This window comes from Octopus bimaculoides, chromosome 4 (assembly GCF_046866305.1).
Source record: "Octopus bimaculoides isolate indiv1 chromosome 4, ASM4686630v1, whole genome shotgun sequence".
Classification (NCBI taxonomy): domain Eukaryota; kingdom Metazoa; phylum Mollusca; class Cephalopoda; order Octopoda; family Octopodidae; genus Octopus; species Octopus bimaculoides.
This window is the reverse complement of record NC_142931.1, coordinates 4,745,828-4,766,794: the sequence shown is the minus strand read 5'-3', so window position 1 is coordinate 4,766,794 and position 20,967 is coordinate 4,745,828. Positions and strand designations below refer to the sequence as shown.

The following is a 20,967-nucleotide window of genomic DNA, read 5'->3' as shown; positions in this document are numbered from 1 at the left end:
AATATCTTAATACTCTACCCTCCCGTACCATATCTTAAATGTGTGTCGGGTACTGATGCTGGCAATTAAAATGTTAGCTAAAATACACATGTTCGACAAATTAAGAAATTCTATTGAAGATGACACACTTTTTACATTTAAAATTATGTGTACGAGCATATAGTATTAAACTTTCAATTTTTATGAAATTGTTTTCCCGGTTAGAAAATGTGAAAAACACATCATATTGCTGGAATATCTTTTATTGGAATTGACAACAGTGTAAGGGATGAGCATGGTGCTGACTAAATATTCCAAGCAGTCCATCTGGGTGAGCTGGTCTTTTGCACGCCAATAAATAACATTTGATATTAAGTAGACAATTTTTATTTTGATAATTAAAACATTAAATAATAAATTAAATTAAATGGTTACAAAAATATCAAAATCTTTTCAGAAATTATAAAATAATTCTCAGAAATAATTTCAACGGGATGTATATTTTATTGTCTTTCAGGGAGCAGGGTATAAACAAAAGGTACAAATAATATCGGGGGGGGGGGGGATAAAATTTGCTAAGATATTCAGCATGAATAATTGTCTCTAAACTCTTAGAGAGGACGAGGTTTGGGGGTGTAGTGCAACAAAAAAGTGAAAAATGGAGGGAGAAAATGTCAGGTACATGATTGAAAATCATAAAACACAGCCAATGATATAATCAGGTCCATTAATTAAAAGATTTAGTTCATCGATTATAATTGATGAAAATAGTCAAAAAGTCATTTTATCAAAATTTTAAATTCATTTGTGTAATTTATATATTGCGTTTTAATAATGAACAAATGTTTAAAAAACCAAACTTGGAAGAAGATTCATGCCCCATGGTGTGGCATTTCATTGTGGACACTGTCTCCTGAAGTTGTAGGGCTGGGTTTCATATGTCATTAAGAAATCTTAATCATGATTATTTTAATTAATGTAATCATTTCCACTGGTTTCGCAAAATAAAATAAAAACTTATTATTCAGCTTTCTTTTTGGCATCTTTGTTCTGTCTGAGAACTATGTTTAGCACAAACAGATTGACGTAGTGAATTTGAAGAATATCACAGATCTTGGACAAGAAATGGCCAGAGAGATATTTGAAAGCTAAATGTAAATTCCCCAAATGGAGGTCAAGCAATTTCAAAAATATAAATCCTAAACAAGAAATGAAAGCTTTTATGAAGAAATTCTTTGATTTTTCATTTGGAAATTTGTTGTACAAAAGTCTGGCAACATGAAGTGCAGCGGCAATGTGCAAAATAAGAGAGATCTCAAATCCAGGAATTGGTAGAAGAACTAAGAAGTAACTCAAAATGGAAAGTGTACAAAGACAGAGAGCCTTTGACCAATTCCAGCCATATAGAATGGTAATTCCTTCAACAACAACCCACATGAAGAATGGAAGGGTCACCCACTGATCCAAAACAGCAAAAGCATGTATCTGAGTGAGAATTCTTAGTAACTGTATGGGAGAATAAAACAGTGCCATCCAGTTAAATATATAGAAAAGAAATGACTGCGTTTCGGTAAAGACGTTGCAATCAATGTAATTTGATGTTATTGCCAGCCACATGGCGCCAACAATGGCATAACCAAAGTTAACCAAGGTGTTAAATGGCATTGTCATCCAGTTAGGGACAAAGATTAACATACTTGGAATTTCAGCATAATATTTATTTCCAAGCTCCATTGGAACATTGTCAAAGAATCCAATGTGAACAATGGTACACATTAGCAGCAATGGAAGCAGAGTCAGTAGAAATGTCTTGAACATTACCATGGTTGCTCAGGAAAGTCTGAAAGAAAAAAATAACAATGGAAATGGTAAACAAAACATCAAAGCTCCAATTCAATATTTATAAAACTTAAGCAATCTTTGGTTTCGGTCTGGGAAAACTGTAGCAGACAATCTTTGTTTTTCCTGGATTCTTTGGGTTTTATTGTCAGTCCCACAGAAGCATGTACCTGAATATCAAAGATCAGCCAAACTTAACTTCCTCTTAACACACACACATTAACAATATCTGCAATTAAGGCGGTGGGCTGGTAGAATCGTTAGCACGCTGGGCGAAATGCTTAGCGGTATTTCGTCTGCCGTTATGTTCTGAGTTCAAATTCCGCTGAGGTCGACTTTGCCTTTCATCCTTTTGGGGTCGATAAATTACGTACTAGTTACGCACAGGGGTCAATGTAATCGACTTAATCCCCTTGTTTGTCCCCTCTATGTTTAGCCCCTTGTGGGCAATAAAAAAATAAATATTTGTGTACCATTCAAGGTGGCATGCTGGCAGAGTCATTAGCAAGTCAACCAAAATGCTTAGCGGCATTTCGTCCGTCTTTACTCCCTGAGTTCAAATTCCACCAATGTCATCCTTGCCTTTCATCCTTTTGGGGTTGATTAAATAAGTACTAGTTAAGCACTGGGGTCGATGCAATCAACTTAATCCCTTTGTTTGTCCTTGTTTGTCCCCTCTGTATTTAGCCCCTTGTGAGCAATAAAGAAATAAATATCTGCAATTTGTTGTAAGATACAGTGGAAATTCCACAGCCCAGTGTCAGCCATAAATGTCCCCTACATGGTAATAATATCCTATCACTTCTTTCTTAATCCTTTGATTAATATTTAGGAGATCTAGTTCCTTTTCTTTGGTCATCTTTCCTATTCTTGCCTGCTTTCTCATCCTGGCTTCTGCAAAATATTTTTGCCTATCATCATCATCATCATTCATATTTTGCTTTCTTTCTTGATTAATAAATCTCATTTTTTCCCCCCAAATTAACTTCAACTCTGTCTTCATCATATGACACTTTCTGGCCCTATTTCCTGCACTAATGTCATTCCCTTCATCCTGAGTTATCACTTGCCAGCCTTCCTGATTCCCCTCCCCTTATCCCTAATTCTTATTTCTTCTCTTTACCCTTTCTCTTATATTTCCCTTTATCTTCTCTGCTTCTCTTGACGCAATTCTTGCTGTCATGCTCTCTGATCATTGTCTGCTGTAACACATCAAACTCTATTTCGCTAATAAAATAATTCAAGAACTACTTGATATCGTATAGTTGATAACAACTGTATCCAGCAAATACTATTTTTTTTTTTTTTTTTTTCAAAGTTTCAGCTCAGAGCTGCGGCCATGCTGATGCACCACCGTATTATACATATTTTATGAAGAAATTTTGGAATAAATTTATGAACATAAAAGAAAGTTGGAAAATCTTTGTATTTATTTGCATAGATACACAATATACTCACACAAATATAAACACTAATGGCAGGTGCACATATACACACACCCTTCCTCTACTTTCTCTCTCTTACACACACAGCTAGTTGCCATCTGCGTATGAGTGTGTGCACATTGAATTTTTCTCTCTCTCTATTGTAAACACATATTTTGTAATTCTCTTTCCACAGCATCACAGATATTTTACACCACAGGAATCTATCATTCACAATGTAATAGATTTCAATCACATTAAATAACCAGAAGCAAAAATAAAAACGTAAATGGTGATGTTCATGCCATTCCAAACTACATTAATGCAGGAAAGAAAATTAATTGCAATATTTGTTTTTTCCCCTTTTTGTTATCAGTCAGCTCAAGAACAACCATCAATTTAAAGACTGGATAAAAACCCAGGGAATAAAGTATCTAAGAAAGTGCTGTTTTCCATTCTATAGAATTTTTCATCAAATCATTGAAAACTGACCATTATATGTCATTAAATTTCAAAATATATCAGAGTTGTATTTGTTTAGCAAGTGACTTGATATGAGAGAAAATGGAAAAATTGAAACAATTATATTCTGAAGGAGTTTTTTTTTAGCAATTTAAAAAGACATACACACACATATATTGTTACAATTACTTTTGTCTATTTCTTGACATTATTGTCTGCTATGAAGTGTGGAAAAATTCTCAATTCATTAATGGATACTGGTTAGAGACTGTCAAAGAATATAGGGCGAGAAATTTCAAAATGTAAAAATATCACATACACAGAGAATCTTTAACCTATTCCAGCCATACAGAATGGTAATTCCTTCAGCAGCAACCCACATGAAGAATGGAAGGGTCACGCACTGATTCAAAACAGCAAAACTATGAAGGAAAAAAGATTTGCACCATGATTTAATGTCAAACTAGGGATGCAGCTTATACTTGAGTGTGACTTATACATTAGTAAATTATGGTAACTTGTTTGCTTGTGAGAAGGAACAGAGCTTTGCCACCAAGGGGAGACAACTATGGATACGTTTTAGTCTGTTAGACTTCATCAGTAAAGTAGAATCTACTCAAGACTGTTTGATTAGCTGACATAAATTTTTACAAAATTCTGAGATGATCAAAAGTTACTCAGATCAATCTTTCCTTTCATTCTTCCGGGATTAATAAAATAAATGTATCAGTCGAGTACAGGCGTCGATCTAATATTTCTTTAATGCATGGAATCATAACGGTTTACTTTATACATGGTTTAAAAATAAAATGAAGCAAAGGAAGTAATTCAAATGCGTCAATGTCATGAATTTTGATTAACTAAGAGATGATGCAGTGAAACGCAATAACCAAATAAACATAATTAACTGAAGGGAAAAGAAAAACCTAGTGGCAATAGTCAACAGAAGAAGAAGGGAAAAGTAAAACCTAGTGGCAATGGTCAACAGACCAGGTGAGATAATTTCAAGGAATTAGAAGTTCTAAATTTATCCAGATTTATAGTTTGGAAGGTCTTATAGAATTATTTCCTTTGGCTCATTTTGGCACTTCTCCGAAATGGTCACTGGTACAATGCCACTTCGACTTAAGGTATGGACGTGTTGAAATGATGAACGCTGAACTAGTTTTTACACCCGCTTCTAACTGGGGGAGGGAACTTTAGCGAGATCATTCGACTTGCTAAAAACTAGACAAATTTCTATCAAATCACACTGTAAATTTATTTATAACAAAGGAAAAAATAAATAACTGCACAATGGATAATGTGGCGTTATGTTTTCTATTAAGACGAGATGGTCGTGGCTAGAATGGTATGCTCAATGTAAGCTGATAACCACGTTTTAAATGTGATTTTACCATACCTAGGAGGAATTAATATCTTTACTTGTGTCACATCACACTCTCGATGATGTGTGTACAAAAACAAACCATTACCGGCAGAAAGAGAACAAACAAAAGGAATGAATAAGAGTGAATCGACATGGTTGTTGGACCTGTTAAAAATAGGAACCAAATCTTCCTCAAATCACCGAGATACGATCTTAGAAAATGGCTAGATGGGTTGTGACGATAGGACTGCACGATCAAGGACGACCTGTGATCAAACAACAACCGTAGAGAGACGACAACACTGCCGGGTTGTAAGGAATATAAAAGGAAACAGACCAAATGATGAAGGGAGTGTGTGGTTCGGGCAGAAGGAGATTCCAATTAAGAAGAAAATACAATGGATGATTAATAGACACGTGCGCGTATATACGTATATATATATATATGTATGTATATATGTACACACACGCACACACACACATAGATATATATATATATATATATATATACACGCGCGCGCGTGTATACGCTCACATCTACACACACGCAAAAGAGAAATGTGATTATTTTCACTTTCAATTTGTAAAATGCAACCAAACAGGAAAATAGCGAAAACCAATTAATATTTATAAGCAATTATATACAGATACTTTTTTTTAAATTGTAAAGTGAAATAAAAATATTTAGCGAGTAAAATAATAAAGAAAAATGAGAAAGAGACGAAGATAAAACGAAAAGTTGGAAACGAAAACAAGAAGAAATGAAAGAACAACCTCACCGTCGTCATAAAGTTATGTAAAGTCAGGGGTTTTGTTCCTAGTTTCGTATCTCGCAATATTTCCCAAAGGATGAAAATGTTTCTAACGATAAATTTAGATTATGTATTATAAAATTATATGGTTTTTTTTTCTGTATCATGTGCTCGTCAGTTTTATCGAACTATTAATCTTTCTCCAATCATCTCTTATCTCATCGACTGTTTTGACCTCCTCTTACTTCCAAAGTCGCGTGTTCGTCAGGAAAGAGACATCTGATAATGTAATACTATAAACACCCGCTACACTATCAAGACAAATATGATGTGGTCATGGCAGGGACGACTTTAATGACTGGCTTGCTCAGTTACAGCCCTGACCTGAAGCTGAACAATGACGTCCAAATACTTAGAAAATAGTCGAAGAAGTGTTTTTATCCGAAGCGTCGTAACTCAACTCTTTTCACAGCACAGAGACTCATTTTATTTTACAAAAGTAATCAATTGTTAACTGATAACTTATTACGAGGGGGGTGTCTATGAATTGTCACATGTCTTCTATGGATTAAAAACGAATCTTGTGGTGTCAGCTCTGTCTGAGCAGAATTATGACCAAAGACATTCTGACCATGACCATCCTTTATAAGGTGGTAGGCTTATGTAGTTATTTGACAAATATTTGCATGTCCTTTCTGGTATAGTGACTGATCACAGAGAGATTCCTTGAAAGACTTTAATGAATCTGGTTTCACAGATGTGATATTAATCAAAAGTTATGCTCAACTAGTAACCATCATTGAAATAAGGAGTAAATATCCTAAATTTTAAATCTCATGATAGCAATATGTGTCTTAACAGACACTCAGGTGTCACGGAATTATATTTAAGCCAAACTGACCCCGGATATTTCACTGTGGTTCCAATGTACTCGACATGGAAATTAAGTGAACAAGTCTGTCTGTGCCTATCTATCTGACTCTCTCTCTCTCTCTCTACTCCCCCCTCTCATAGGTATATTTATCAGTGCCATATAGAAGACACCCGGTACACTCATGAATTGGTCACCATTAAAAAGAGTATCCAGCAGTAGACCCCAACCATGTCAAAGCAAACATTTGAGCTTGGCTCAGTCGTCTGTCTTGCTGGCTCCTGTCAAACTATCCAACCCATGCCAGGATGGTAAATGATGCTGATGATGATGATGATGACGATGATTGTGACAATGATGATGAACAATCACAAGAATCTGCCGAACACTCTTCAACAGGTGCCTAAATGGAGGCTGTAGAGTTTGGTCCTTCATGTTTCTATGATAAAATCTCACCATGGCCCTTCACTGTTTCTTCCTCTTCTCTTTTGTAGTTTTCATGCTGGAAAGACGTGATTTGTCCTGATGCTGTGCAGAAGGCTGCTTATTTTCATAAACAACTAAAATGAGCTGAGCCAACAAGAGGCTCTATATGGCCACTCGACCTGCTAGAAATCACAGTTAAATCTCTTTCAGATCACACCCAAAAGACATACAGAATGATGTAGTCCTGGGTTTGTTGTACATAGGAAAAAGATGGGATGGTCATGGCTAGAATACCTTTGGGTATAGTTCTGCTCAATCAGGACTAACCTTGTGTTAAACAACAACAGCAGCAACAATGACTAAAATAAGGTCAATGACTAAAACGAAGAAGTTTCTATGTAATTGCTCAACCTGCAATGAATTTGTTGTGATGTCAGAATGTGACAACCAACAATTTTACAACTGCATGCGAGAAAGAAGGGTCACCATCTTGAATGTAAAATGTCAAGAAAAATAAGAACTTGTGAGATGTTCATAATAAGTCATAACATATTTATTACTGGATGTAATGAGTTAACATATGAGAATGGTTTGAAAGAAAAGGCTTGTAACATATTACATGAACATACTTTGCAATCACATGTCTCAAAGCAAATGAGGAGGATAGGCGCTCATGCGGTGGTGTGGCTCCATGCATACGCCTAGGAACTGACAGGCAAAAGGCGTGAAATTAGAAACGTGTCTGCTTTATATAAGGGATGAACTGGAAGTCTCTGACTTCCATGTCATCCGGAAGTTAATTGAAAGCTTCTAGAATATTCGAGAGTTTTCGAGAAGGTAGAGGGAGATTACTCTCGTTAGATCCCTTTTTCATTTTGCTTTCCTGCTTGACCGTCATGGGTCACTACAAATTGCTGCCAAATCTTGCTCAAATACAACCTCATAATTTTTAAAATGGTTAAATAAACAGTGTAGCAGTGATTCAAAACTAAACTATTAGGTAACTGGTCATACATCACGACTGAACCACAATGGTTTCACATGATCGGTCTGTTATGTACCTAATCAGTGTGAAGCAGTTGCATGATTCAAGTGACTGAAACAGGAGGAAAAGGCAAAGAGAAAATGAAGAACAGCAGAACAAGAAAATGGAAAGAAATGGCCAATTCATGCAACAAACTGAGAATGTTGGAAGTGAAGAATGTTGGCTTTGGTTGACAGACAGGAACTTGAAATGAGTGACCAAAATGCTAATATTAATCAAAATATGGATCCATAATGCATTAAAGAAAAGATGACCATGGTACAACTAACATTAACAAATCTTTTAATATTTTAGATTTTCAGTCTAAATTTATTTCCATTTTACATTATCTTAAAATGTAAATGTTGAAAGAGTTTGTTGTTTAAAAACGGTAAACATCATCATCATCATTTAACGTCTGCTTTCCATGCTAGCATGGGTTGGACGATTTGACTGGGGACTGGCGAACCAGATGGCTACACCAGGCTGATTTGGCAGAGTTTCTACAGCTGGATGCCCTTCCTAAACCATTCTAAATATTTTAAATGCGAGTCATTCTGAATAATATCATGATCCTTAGTTTGGATCCATTCAGGTACAATATACAGAGGCTGAAGAAAGACATCTGATGATTGTCAGGGACCAAACTGGTCAAATTGTTGTTGTTATTGTTGTTGTCACTGTTGCAATTGTTATCATTGTTGTTGTCGACGCTGTCACCATTGCTGCTCCATTGTCATTTAATGTCCATTTTCCATGCTGGCCTGGGTTGGATGGTTCAACAGGAGCAGGCAAACTGGAGAGCTGCGTCAGGCACCAATTGTCTGTTCTGGTAGGGTTCCTATGGTTGGATGCCCCCCGTCCCCCCTTCCTAATGCTAACAGCTTTGTAGAGTGTGTACTGGGTGCTTTTTATGTGGCACCAGCATGGATGCTTCTTATGTGGAGATATGAATACTTTAAAAATGGAGCATTTAATCGATAAAATAATAATAATGATAATCGTATTGAAAGTTTCTTTATTACTCATCATCATCATCATCGTTTAACGTCTGTTTTCCATGCTGGCATGGGTTGGACGGTTTGACTGAGGTCTGGAGAGCCAGTGGCTGCACCAAGCTCCAATCTGATCTGGCCATATTTCTACAGCTGGATGCCCTTTCTAATGCCAACCACTCCAAGAGTGTAATGGGTGCTTTTTATGTACCACTGGCACAGGCGCAAATCAAGCAGGCCTGGCATCAATCACATTCAGATAGTGCTTTTTATGTGCCACTGGCACAAGTGCCAGTCGGAGGTACTCCCATTCCTTACCAAAACTTAGAAAGTAAGGAGTCAGTGAAACAAAGCCATAGTTATTTTTTCAACATGACTAACCATAACAGAGACATTCTCTCAGCTCCCTAACCCTAACCCTAGTCACTGACCCAGTGGACCATCCAGGATGTGATTGCTGGAGGGAGAAATACTTGCACCAGTACTCTATAGGTATTCATTTTCAACTGAGGTGAAATGAAGTGCCTTGCTCAAGGACACAATGTAGTGCCTGATCCTGGAATTGAATCCATGACCTTATGTTAGTTAGATCAATTCCCTAACCAGTAGGCCACATTTCTCAGCATACAGGAGTTCTCATGAACTGCCAATTTTAAGCACTTCTGTTGTGGCCCATTGGACAATGACAAGCAGAAGAGAACCAACAACTGAGGGATGAATTTGTACTTGACTGTGTGGTCAGAAGTTTGCTTCCCAACCACATGAGGTTTGGGGTTCAGTCCTACTGCACTTTGGGCAAGTGTCCTTTACTATAGAGCCCCAGACCAACCAAAACCTTGTAGATGAATTTGGTAGACAGAACCTGAAAGAAGCCTGTTGTATGTGTGCATGTGTGTGTGTGTGTGTGTGTGTGTGTGTGTGTGTGTGTGTGTGTGTGTGTGTGTGTGTGTCTGTGTGTGTGTATCTCCTTGCCTTGACATTGCTTGATGGTTGTAAGCAAGTGCCACCAACATACAAGCAGTTGTCCTCTGTTTTCAATCTCCAGTGAAAGCATGTCTGACCATGACAAAAAACTACTTTACTTGGAAACAGATGAGAGTTAGTAACAGGAAGAGCATCAGGCTGTACAAAATCCACCTCAAAATATTCTCTCTGTCCCAAACAAAACAAAGCAAACACTGATTTCTTGCTGACTGCTCTTCTGTACATGACTTTTCTTGTCCTCATAAGCTGTTCAATTTAGTGATGACTAGATTATAGAGCAGGACAGCTACTCTGTCAAATACCTTTTCTAGACCAACAAATGCTAAGTTTCATGGCTTACTCTAAGCTATGTACTTCTTTTGTAGGTATCTCAGTTAGAAGATGACATCAGTGATACCTCTTCCAGGTACAAAGCCAAACTGCATCTCATCTACACTAATTCTGTTCTATGAATCTTTCTATAAACTTCATAACTTGGTTCAGCAATCTGATGCCTCTGTAAAAACTAACACTTCCTTTTTCTGAGCTGAGATTTGAAACCAAATCTAAGGATTCTCGCTTGTCTGATCCACCGTGATGGATGGAATTCCTTTCGACCTGAGATGTGTCATTTAAGGTTCAAGTGGACAGGAGGCAACTCTTCATTTATTGTCCTTTATGAACCAGAAACTTTCCCCTACCTTCATATATTTATCAACTTGGGAAGTCTGGTCACTCTTTGGGTCCACATAGGGTAGGGCCCAGATGTTCTTATTTCTGCTTTATCCTATTTTGTTCACCCAACCCCACAAGGATATGAGAAGAGGTTGTGAGCCCTGATGACATGACCAAAATATCGCAGTTTTTGTCATCTGACCATTGTTAGATCCATTCCCATTTCCTCTAGGAGTAAATCATTCGTTCTATGGGTCCTTCAATTGGTCTGCAGTGCTCACCTGAAGCATGTCATCTCAAATACTGGCAAAAACGAGCTGTATCCGTATTTCCAAAGGTCAACCTTGTCACATTATCTGTCACTCTAAATCTCCCTCAGAACACACGTCTGTGGAGTGCTCAGCCACTTGCATGTTAATTTGACAAGCAAGCTGTTCTACTGATTGGATCCGTTGGAACCCTCATTATTGGAACTGATGGAGAACCAGTTAATTAGTCTAAGCTTAATCGTCCTGTCATATATATACTCTCTCACTTACTATATCCATTTCTCAGTATGTATTTGTCTGTTGGTCCCATGAGAAATGTTTCTATATTGTGAGAGGCAAGATTCTCCGTTAATCCTTTCATAACGCTGAGGGTCAAATGATAACTGACACAGCATACAATGACATAACGCTACACCGAAAAACATTGATTTATGCTATTCCATTAAAAAAGTTAAAAACCTTCGTTTCTGTTACGTAACTGGCGTCATTTTATATCAATTTATCATAAACTCAACATTATTTAAAAGTGAATTCATTTCTCGGTTAGTCAGGCTAGAGTTACGTCCCATTACCTGGAGAGGGGAGAGAAGAAATAACAAGAATCGCTTCAGTTGTCTCCTTTCCTTTACAGGTAACTGTAGGAACTATTAGCTGTGGCATAACTACAGAGTTGTACCAACCCCCGACTTTGGAAGGTCATAACTTTCAGAAAAATGAATATTTCTTAATGAAATTTTCTACGCATATATTATTTATTATGTAGATTCCGAAAATACAAAATTTTCGGTGAAAGTGTTTTGGAATGGGGGTGGGGGACAATTTTTGGAAATTCCAACAGAGTCCACTTAAATTCCTCTTAACTTTCAGGAAAATGAATATTTTTTCGTGAAATTTTCTACAAATATACCTTGATGTATGTACATTTCGAGCATGTAGGAATTTTGAAGGAAACAACTGCAGGTTATTTTTGAGAAGTGTTCCCCACTCGGTGGTGTTTCGGGGCAAGTCGTCCATAATTGTTTCATTTTTCTCTATTATGTGCGTATGTGCATCCGTAGATTTCTAATGAAGTAATACGAAGAAAAGAGAAGCCATCCTTCAGCCAGCCAATTCATTCATCCGATCATCCATCCATCCATACAGGAACTTTCTGATATGCTGTTTTTCTTTTTCATCTTTTTCTCTTTGGTCTGTCGTGTCCAGAACAAGTTTTTAACAATATACAGGCGATGAATCAAAACTGATCGCCCACTCTTTTCATTCATCTTATTGTTAAATGTAAAAGTCTTATAAAAACAAATAAAGTTATTACAACTGCCTCGCATTGATGTTTTAATCATTTCTAATTAATAAAAATAATGTAAGCAATTGTAGCGAGGTCTTGATGCAAATTTGTGTAGGTTTAGCAACTAGGGTCAGGCTACACCAGATGAGATGACTGCCGTAAATACCGACCAATCATCTTGCTGCAATATGACCCCATATTATCGAAAGTTCCAGTTGTTTGTGCATAAATAGGGATTATAAAAGCAAAAGCGAGACAGAATCAGCGCAGAGGTTAGAGAAGGTTCCAGAGGAGAAAGACGAACAGAGGATAAGTGGCAAGACAGTTCTTCACCAGAGGCGCACGTAGCTGACACAGAACAACAGGTCCGTAAGAAGACTGGTTCCTTGGCTACCATTCGGTATCGAGTTAAAGGAATTGTCGACTATGAAGAACAAAGTATTTTTCCACCGTTTATACGAAGCCATTCTTATCTGTTATTAATTCAATCATGAACTCCATTTACAACTAGCAGACTACAGCCCTGGCAAGCATGTGTAGAATTGTGTAAATATTATGATGGACACATATATGAATGTGTCCATCAAGCACAATTCAGAATTGGCTTTAAAATGGGACAGCACGTAACTAAATTCCATGCTAATTAATCTAGATCAGTGGTTCCCAATCTTTTTCGGACTGCCGCCCCCTTGGCACCCAAATCACACTCCTAGCTCTCCCATCCCAAATATCGACCTCTTTCTACTGCAAATTCAAAGCAATTGTATATCACAAATAAAACTTAACCTAGTCAACCCATTGTTTTGTTGTTTTTACAACATGAAAGTCCAAATTTACATCCCACTTGTAACTACGTTGTTTTCGCCATCAGCTTCTTGACATCAAGTTGAAACCAAACGTTAACCTTCGACGAAGCAAACATAAGCAAGAACCATACTTTTATTGCTTGGCGAGGGGGACCAATCTAACTGTAAACTAAGTTTGATTGTCCTAAGTATATAATATATATATATTGTTGTTGGCACTCCGTCGCTTACGACGTCGAGGGTTCCAGTTGATTCGATCAACAGAACAGCTTGCTCGTGAAATTAACGGGCAAGTGGCAAGTGAAATTAACAGACACATGTACCCTTATTCAGCGTGACACAGAATTGACAAGGCTGGCCCTTTGAATTACAGGGGCAACAGAAATAGGAAGTAAGAGTGAGAGAAAGTTGTGGTGAAAGAGTACAGCCGGGTTCGCCACCATCCCCTACCGGAGCCTCGTGGAGCTTTAGGTGTTTTCGCTCAATAAACACTCACAACGCCCGGTCTGGGAATCGAAACCGCGATCCTATGACCGCGAATCCGCTTCCCTAACCACTGGCGCCTCCACAATCTATCTATCTATCTATCTATCTATATCTTATATATATATATATGTGTGTGTGTGTGTGTGTGTGTGTGTGTGTTAGACGTTATATATATATATATATATATATATATATATATATATATATATATATATATATGTTAGACGTTATTCGACCATCTAAGGGATAAATGTATCCGTAGGCACTCTTGGTGTATTACCTCATTATGTATAGTCCTAGCTATAAGGTGTACAGTAGTTGACAATTAAAGGTAAAACCGTGGTTTAATATATATAGAAAAGAAAAGAAATGGAGCAATAGTTAACAATGAGAAGTTGATCATTGGTATTAAAAATGTCATAGTTTAATTGTAGTTCAGAACTGTATGTATGTATGTACGAGTGTGTGTGTAGCGGAAATATTTAGCTATCAGATCACTGTATCCGATGTCACGAATATTATCTACGTCATCGAAAATATTCAAGCAAATCAAGACTTTGCGTGGAACTGGTTCCAATAACAATTTCTTCTTTTGGCGCGCTTCTTTCTGAGCCTGACCATCACTATATATTCAGCGCACCTTAGCTACAACAACAGCTGACCGAAGCTAACAACACAGAAGCAATAAACGGACGACAAACGAGATATTAGAAGACAGTAATACAACCAGCAGCTAACCACATTTTTCACTGTTGCTACAATCACACTTGTAGTGACGTCATATTGGCGCCAAAAGGCAGGCGCCATTACTGAATCCTTAACCACGCATGCGTGGGTTTCAACATCGAAGCGTTCTCGCTATTAGACTGTCTCTTACCAAGCTAGACAGCGACCAAGCAAGACGTCTAAGCAAGCTCTCCCATTTGAGTGTGGTTGAACCAAGTTGTCTCTATAACGACACCAGCACGAAGAACCGTACATCTACATTTCAGGCTACTCTAAAACCGAACAATTAGAAGCTGTTTCCCTTTTCCACCGAACAATAAATATTTGTTGTTGTTGATCAGTTTGAAGTTTCTGCGTTCAGTTCTCTTCCAATTTAATGTAGGAGAGTTAGGTGTATATCTAAAGATATATAACCCACTCTCCTAAACACTAATGCAAGAACTATCTTCAAACTCTATCGATATTTTGTCGTTCGTAGTTACATTTTTTTTTTTGTTTACGAAAATAAATATTTATATATTTTGTTCATCAACCATCTTAACAGTTACCAGTCTTCTTTAATCGTAACACGTGCACGCGCGAACACACGTTCGTTCTTCTCATTTTGCTGCTCTTGATCTTGTCGTTATGGTTGTTCTTTGTTTTACCCTTCTTGCGAATTCTCTCGGGAATATGACCAGCTTCATCAGTAAACTTTTGGATCTTTAAATTTAATTTTCGCTCTCTGTTCTTGTTTGAAGTTAGTTTCTTAAAACAAGGTTTTTCAGATCTATTTTTAAACACTATTTTATATAGTTGAGTGTACCATTGAAAAATAGAGAGGGGCATTGTCATCCATCGTCTCCTGTTTGGCCACTCTATCATTTCCCCATTTTTGCTTCAATCCTCCCCAACCACAGAACTTTCTCCCATCCACTCTGGTAACCGCTGATCTAGACCCATCCGGCCAGACCAACACACTATGTCTTTTAGTTACGATCTCAAAATGAAAGTGGGGGAAACTGTCAAACGCAATCAGCATTGAAAACTGACATTCTGAAAAAGTTTTTTTCTTTTCTTTTCTAGATTTGTAACCTCTGTATTTAATTAAACATCGCACAAGAGAACAATTGTTGCGCTTCTTTGAATATATTTAAGACAACCCAAAACGTTCGCAGTCTTACTGCAGTTGATGGCATGTGAGAGGCGTAGTAACAGCCAAGTATCCTGATAATGAATTTCATATAGTAAAACGGGACACTGAATGCCAGCAGTGAAGCTATCCTTCAATGTCACTAGTTGAAAAATTTATTTCTCCTTTCCCGACAAATAATTCAATAATTAACAAATAACAATTTAAATATTTTCACAACATACTTTCACCCTTAACTTAGTAATGCCACAAGTATTAACAACATTGTGAGAGAGATACTTTTTATGTTAACGAAATAAAGATGACCGTGCTAATGATAATGATGATATTGAATATAAGAGTAGAAGTGATGATAATGATGTTGATGAGAATAGTTTACGTAGAGAATGATCAAATATACATCTTTTCTAATACAACATTATAAAACATAAATCTTTTAGAATATGAAATATATAAAGTCCCACGGAATATTTTTAAGAAGTTAAAAACTCCATGATTACCTCCCCTGTTATCTGGTTCTTTTTATGTCTTGGAGATGGAATGAAACTGGCATTAATGGTAATTAAAAACATCAAGAAGAAAGAGGTACGGCATTCTGTATTTTATTAACATGAAAATATAAATCAAGGTTTGTGGTAAACTCTAAAAGTCCCCATGTAGCTTCGAAATGGTCTGTTTTGACTACTTTATTATATTTTGGGACGGTGTTGTGTTACGTGTCATTTTTACTTGGGTTTCTTTTGAGATTAAGGAAAGAATCTGTAGAAAACAAATGATGTCTTTTATACTTTCATTGTTTAGTGTTGTTTTAGATACTTCGATCTCTGTTATTCGCTACATCTTTAATACCAACAGAAAGACAATGGCAATGTTTGTACTTCTTAAACCTAATTTGCCGTTTACGCACTCTACTTCTCCATGTAAACTCGACAACTTTCTCAACTTGTATTTTCTGGCATCTTCATTGCTTATTCATGCTGTAGTAAATGTGTGTTACATGTCCTGTAAGTACGGGGCATAGCACTTGCATATAATGTACGTGTGCGAGTGATTCATTTTGGTATTTTTTATGCTTGCCTAGAATAAGACAGCTCTGTGGATATTTGAATTGGCGTATGTCTATTCCATATGTACATATGATCATGCCTCTGTGTGTGTGGTGTTTGAGTACACACGCACACATATATACTCACATGTATATACACATATATATCTGGTTATGGCTGGTCAGAAAGTCACCTTTGGATTTACGTCTATTATTGTTTTGGTAAACACAGGCAACTCCTTAGACGTATAGGCGCAAGCATGGCCGTGTGGTTCGCTTCCCAACCTCATTGTTTTGAATTCAGTTCTATTGCTCCGCACTGTGGGTCAGTGTCTTCAACTACTGCCCCGTACCGACAAGACCAAAACTTAAGTTGGTTTGATAGACAGAAACTGAAAAATGTGTGTTTGTGGATATGATATGATACGATACGATATGTAATGGAGATGTACTTGCATAGCAAGTGTTTTCAGTTGAAATCGTGTGCTGAAAGTAAAGCAATTGTTCCGCGGAAGACGTAGCCATTCAGAAACGCTCGAAGACGGTCAACTTCACGTTTATTTTTTTGTGATATGGTGTCATAATTTTCGTCGTTTGAAATTGCTACCTGACAAAAAACTTTGCCGCGTCTCAGAGATGCAACAAAATTATTTGGATCATGTTTTGAAACATAACTGTTAGAATAAGAATTGGACGGAGAAAGTTCAGTGCTGTTACCACTGCATGTAACAAATGGTCCCTTTCTCAGAGTGAACAGGAAATTGCACAAATGTGTTTGTGTACAAACAGTGATGCTACATGGTTGTGAAATGCAAGCCATGAATGTAGGGGATATTCAAGGGAATGAAGCTTACATGTTCCACTGGATGTGCAATGTCAGTGTGCATGTATGGCAAAGTGTGAATGTGTTGTGAGGCATCAGGTGTAGTGTGCAAGAAAGAACACTACACTGGGATGGTCATGTCATGCATATGGATGACGACAGGGGACATGTGGAAAAGACCCAGAAAGGCACGGGGACAAAGTAGTGAAGACCTACCTCAAGACATTGTGCTTCTTAGAGATGACAAAGGACCGGAATAACTAGTGATTTGCTGTGCTCAGTAAGATGAACCCACCTCGACAAAAGTGAGGTCCTAAAAGCAGATCATTTCTGTCCATGGCCCTGCATTCAAGCTGTTCCCCCCACCCATCTTTCCATAACACTTTTAACTACAGCATTATCTCAACTGTTGTGTTGATATTTATATAAGAGCAGAGCTGCACATATTTCATCCCCAACACTTTCGTGCTCCCAGTTTCCTCTCTCCCTGGAGCCACCTCCCCATATCACCCACTTCACATTCTCAATATCATCCCATATCACTGTTGAACACCATCTCATATCAACCAGCCTTCATCCACCCTTGTCTCTATTCACTCCTACGTACCTCTGACCTCTGCCCTTGTCATTGAGCACCTCTTCCTCTTTCCCACACTTCACATCATTTCCCTTTCTCTCGTCTATACTCCATGAAGTATTGAAGGCTGATCTCAAGATGCTGAACCTTATAAAGGAGATGTACTTAAGGAGCTGTGAAGAGGGAGAGATAGGGATACATAAGAGTCTACAGTAGGTGGGTTATGAGGGTGGATGTGTGAGGGTACTGAGAGCAGGTAATAGTAGTGTTTAGGATGGAGTGTAGCAAAGGGGGAAAAAAGCAGTGACTTAAGCTACAGAAAGGGGGTGATGGTTTAAATGGGGTGGGTAGGGATGAGAAGGAATGGAAGTAATTTGGTGGGGATGGGGTACTGGTTGGGAGGGTTTGGGATATATGTGCGACATTGCTTACAGGCGAGTACAGCAGTTGCATAGTACCAAAGATGAAAACCATTTCTGGAAAGAGAAGAGTGTTATTGCCCACTATTCTATAATTATGTGTGTGTATGAAAATATGTTACACAATCTGAAGATGTAATTTGTGCATAAGGAGGCTTCACACAGAGTTTGTCTGATGTAATTTTGTTTCAGGTGAAAGTTAATATTTATCAATAGAGAAATGTAGTAAAATTGTCTTTGTTGACTCTCTACGTTTCCAATGTCCTCTCAACCATCTTTTTATATCATTTCAGAATATCAGACAATGTTGGCAGTAAAGACTGAAGATGTTCTACAGAAGAGATATAATCCTGTTTATATAAATCCATAAAAGAATTATTGTGTTACATTTCCTGTGAATTGAGATTAACAGAATAATTTCTCAACTCCACTCTCTGGGGTGTTTACAAGATGACTTTGCATTCCAGTTAAGCTTGGACACATTTACAATGGTTTGCAGCATCTTTAGATTAAAAAAAAAGCCAAAGTTGATGGAACTTCAGCAGTAGAAATATTTACTTGGAATAAAATAGAAAGCCAAAAACAAGAAAGGTTTAATTGTATAATGGTGAGAGAAGAAAAATTATGGAAAATGAATTTTGTGAAAACCAAGTTAAATGGAAAAACACAGTCTCAAATGATTGGTTTTTCTAATGAGATGCAGAAAGAGAAAAGGAAAACCTTGTATCACTGTGATATCTGTAAGGAATCATTCTCTGAAAAAGGTAACTTAATTACTCACAAACGTATTCATATAAGAGAGAAGGCCTATCACTGTGATATCTGTGGTAAATCAATCTCAAGGAATGGTAACTTAACTCTACATAAACGTATTCACACAGGAGAAAAACCATATCACTGTGATATCTGTGGTAAATATTTCTCTGAAGGAAGGTTCTTAACTTCACACAAACGCATTCACACAGGAGAGAAGCCATACCACTGCGATATCTGTGGTAAATCATTCTCGCAATTAAGTGTACTAACAACTCACAAACGTATTCACACAGGGGAGAAACCATATCACTGTGATATCTGTGGGAAATCATTTTCTTCAAGAAGTAACCTAGCTACTCACAAAGGCATTCATACAGGAGAGATGCCCCATCATTGTGCTATCTGTGGAAAATCTTTTGCTACAAGGGGTCAATTAACGACTCACAAATATATTCATACAGGGGAGAAGCCCTACTCGTGTGATATCTGTGGTAAATCATTTTCTCAAAGTGGTAATCTAACTAACCATAGACATATTCATACAAGAGAAAAACCATATCACTGTGATATCTGTGGTAAATCATTCACTGTAGGAAGTACCTTAACTACTCATAAATATATTCATACAGGAGAGAAACCATATCACTGTGATATCTGTGGCAAATCATTCTCTCAGAGTTGTAACCTAACTTCTCACCGACATATTCATACAGGAGTGAAACCGTATAATTGTGACATTTGTGGTAAATCATTCTCTCAAAGTTGTAACTTAACCACTCACAAACATATTCACACCGGAGAGAAGCCATATCACTGTGATGTCTGTGGTAAATCATTTTCTCGAAATGATTACCTAACTGCTCATAACTACATTCATACAGGAGAGAAACCATATCACTGTGATATCTGCGGTAAATCGTTTTCTGCAAAGAGTAATTTAACTACTCACAAGCGTATTCATACAGGTGACAAACCATATCACTGTGATATCTGTGGTAATTCGTTCTCTCATGGAAATACCTTAAACACCCACAAACGTATTCATGCACGTGACAGACTATTCAACTGATATCTTTGCTAAATCACTCTCTCAGAAACATCGTTAAAACTCCATATGTGTGTATCTACACAAAAGCATAACTGTAAAAGAAAATATTTTATATCACCATAAATATATTCACAGAGGAAAGAAAATATAGAAGTCTGATAAGCACCTGACGAGCTGTATTCTTTATAGTGATAACTATGTCTACATTTGTGAGATTATCTTTTACTGTGATATTTTTAATAAATGCATTTTTCTCTGAATTCTCTTAGTCCATCTTACATGTTTCCAGAAGACAGAAAAGATACTCTCCATCTATTTGACATTGTGGGTAAATAGCAATAAAATGTATTCTCATAAATCAGAAATAACATGAGTGTACAGTTATTATGATTCAATTAAATGCAAAACCCTGAAAAGAAATCATTTCATCATATCATATAATAGGTTATGTGTATGCTATATCATATATATACATATATATATAGTTTACAGTTCTGTTAAGGTAAGATCAACATGAAAAAGTGCTCCATCCATTGAGAGATAAATAGGTAAATATCGTTTAATGTACACAGTATAAAGATATGAGCTACTAATTGGAGACAAGAGTCTTGGCAGGTTTTTGTAACACGCCTTGTGTCTCTAAGCAATCTTCGGGCTCTGAGCACAGGGTCTGTTCAATTTACAAATCAGGATGCTGTTACAAAAGAAATAATGAGAAAAAAAACGAGAAATTAGATGCAAAAAGTTTAAAAGTGAACAAAAATGGAAAAAAAAAATGAAAATTAGAGTTACGTCCCCTTTGAAAAGCCATAATTA

At 37.1% G+C, this 20,967-nt stretch overlaps 2 protein-coding genes across 5 annotated transcripts; one reads left to right on the top strand and one right to left on the bottom strand.

Annotated features, from left to right (window-relative positions):
• Positions 1-350: 350 nt before the first annotated feature.
• LOC106867334 (transmembrane protein 187) lies at positions 351-5,983 on the bottom strand. Of its 4 annotated transcripts, none has more exons than XM_014912178.3 (2): positions 5,853-5,983; positions 351-1,819 (listed from the first exon to the last, which is right to left on the bottom strand). In XM_014912178.3, exon 2 carries the CDS (start codon positions 1,801-1,803, stop codon positions 1,000-1,002), a length of 804 nt encoding a protein of 267 aa, XP_014767664.1. In that variant the 5' UTR covers positions 1,804-1,819; positions 5,853-5,983; the 3' UTR covers positions 351-999. The 4 variants fall into 4 exon arrangements, with proteins under 4 accessions (XP_014767664.1, XP_014767665.1, XP_014767666.1 ...); XM_014912179.3 differs by having other exon boundaries at positions 5,848-5,893; XM_014912180.3 differs by lacking the exon at positions 5,853-5,983 and adding an exon at positions 4,024-5,563.
• Positions 5,984-15,928: 9,945 nt separating this feature from the next.
• LOC106867331 (uncharacterized) lies at positions 15,929-20,411 on the top strand. The gene is made up of 2 exons (XM_052966871.2): positions 15,929-16,068; positions 18,641-20,411. Exon 2 carries the CDS (start codon positions 18,952-18,954, stop codon positions 20,170-20,172), a length of 1,221 nt encoding a protein of 406 aa, XP_052822831.1. The 5' UTR covers positions 15,929-16,068; positions 18,641-18,951; the 3' UTR covers positions 20,173-20,411.
• The last annotated feature ends 556 nt before the right edge of the window (positions 20,412-20,967 follow it).

Bases quoted from the DNA above. Each gene is read 5' to 3' on its own strand.
- LOC106867334 (XM_014912178.3), bottom strand. From the start codon at position 1,803: ATGGTAATGTTCAAGACATTTCTACTGACTCTGCTTCCATTGCTGCTA.
- LOC106867331 (XM_052966871.2), top strand. From the start codon at position 18,952: ATGGTGAGAGAAGAAAAATTATGGAAAATGAATTTTGTGAAAACCAAG.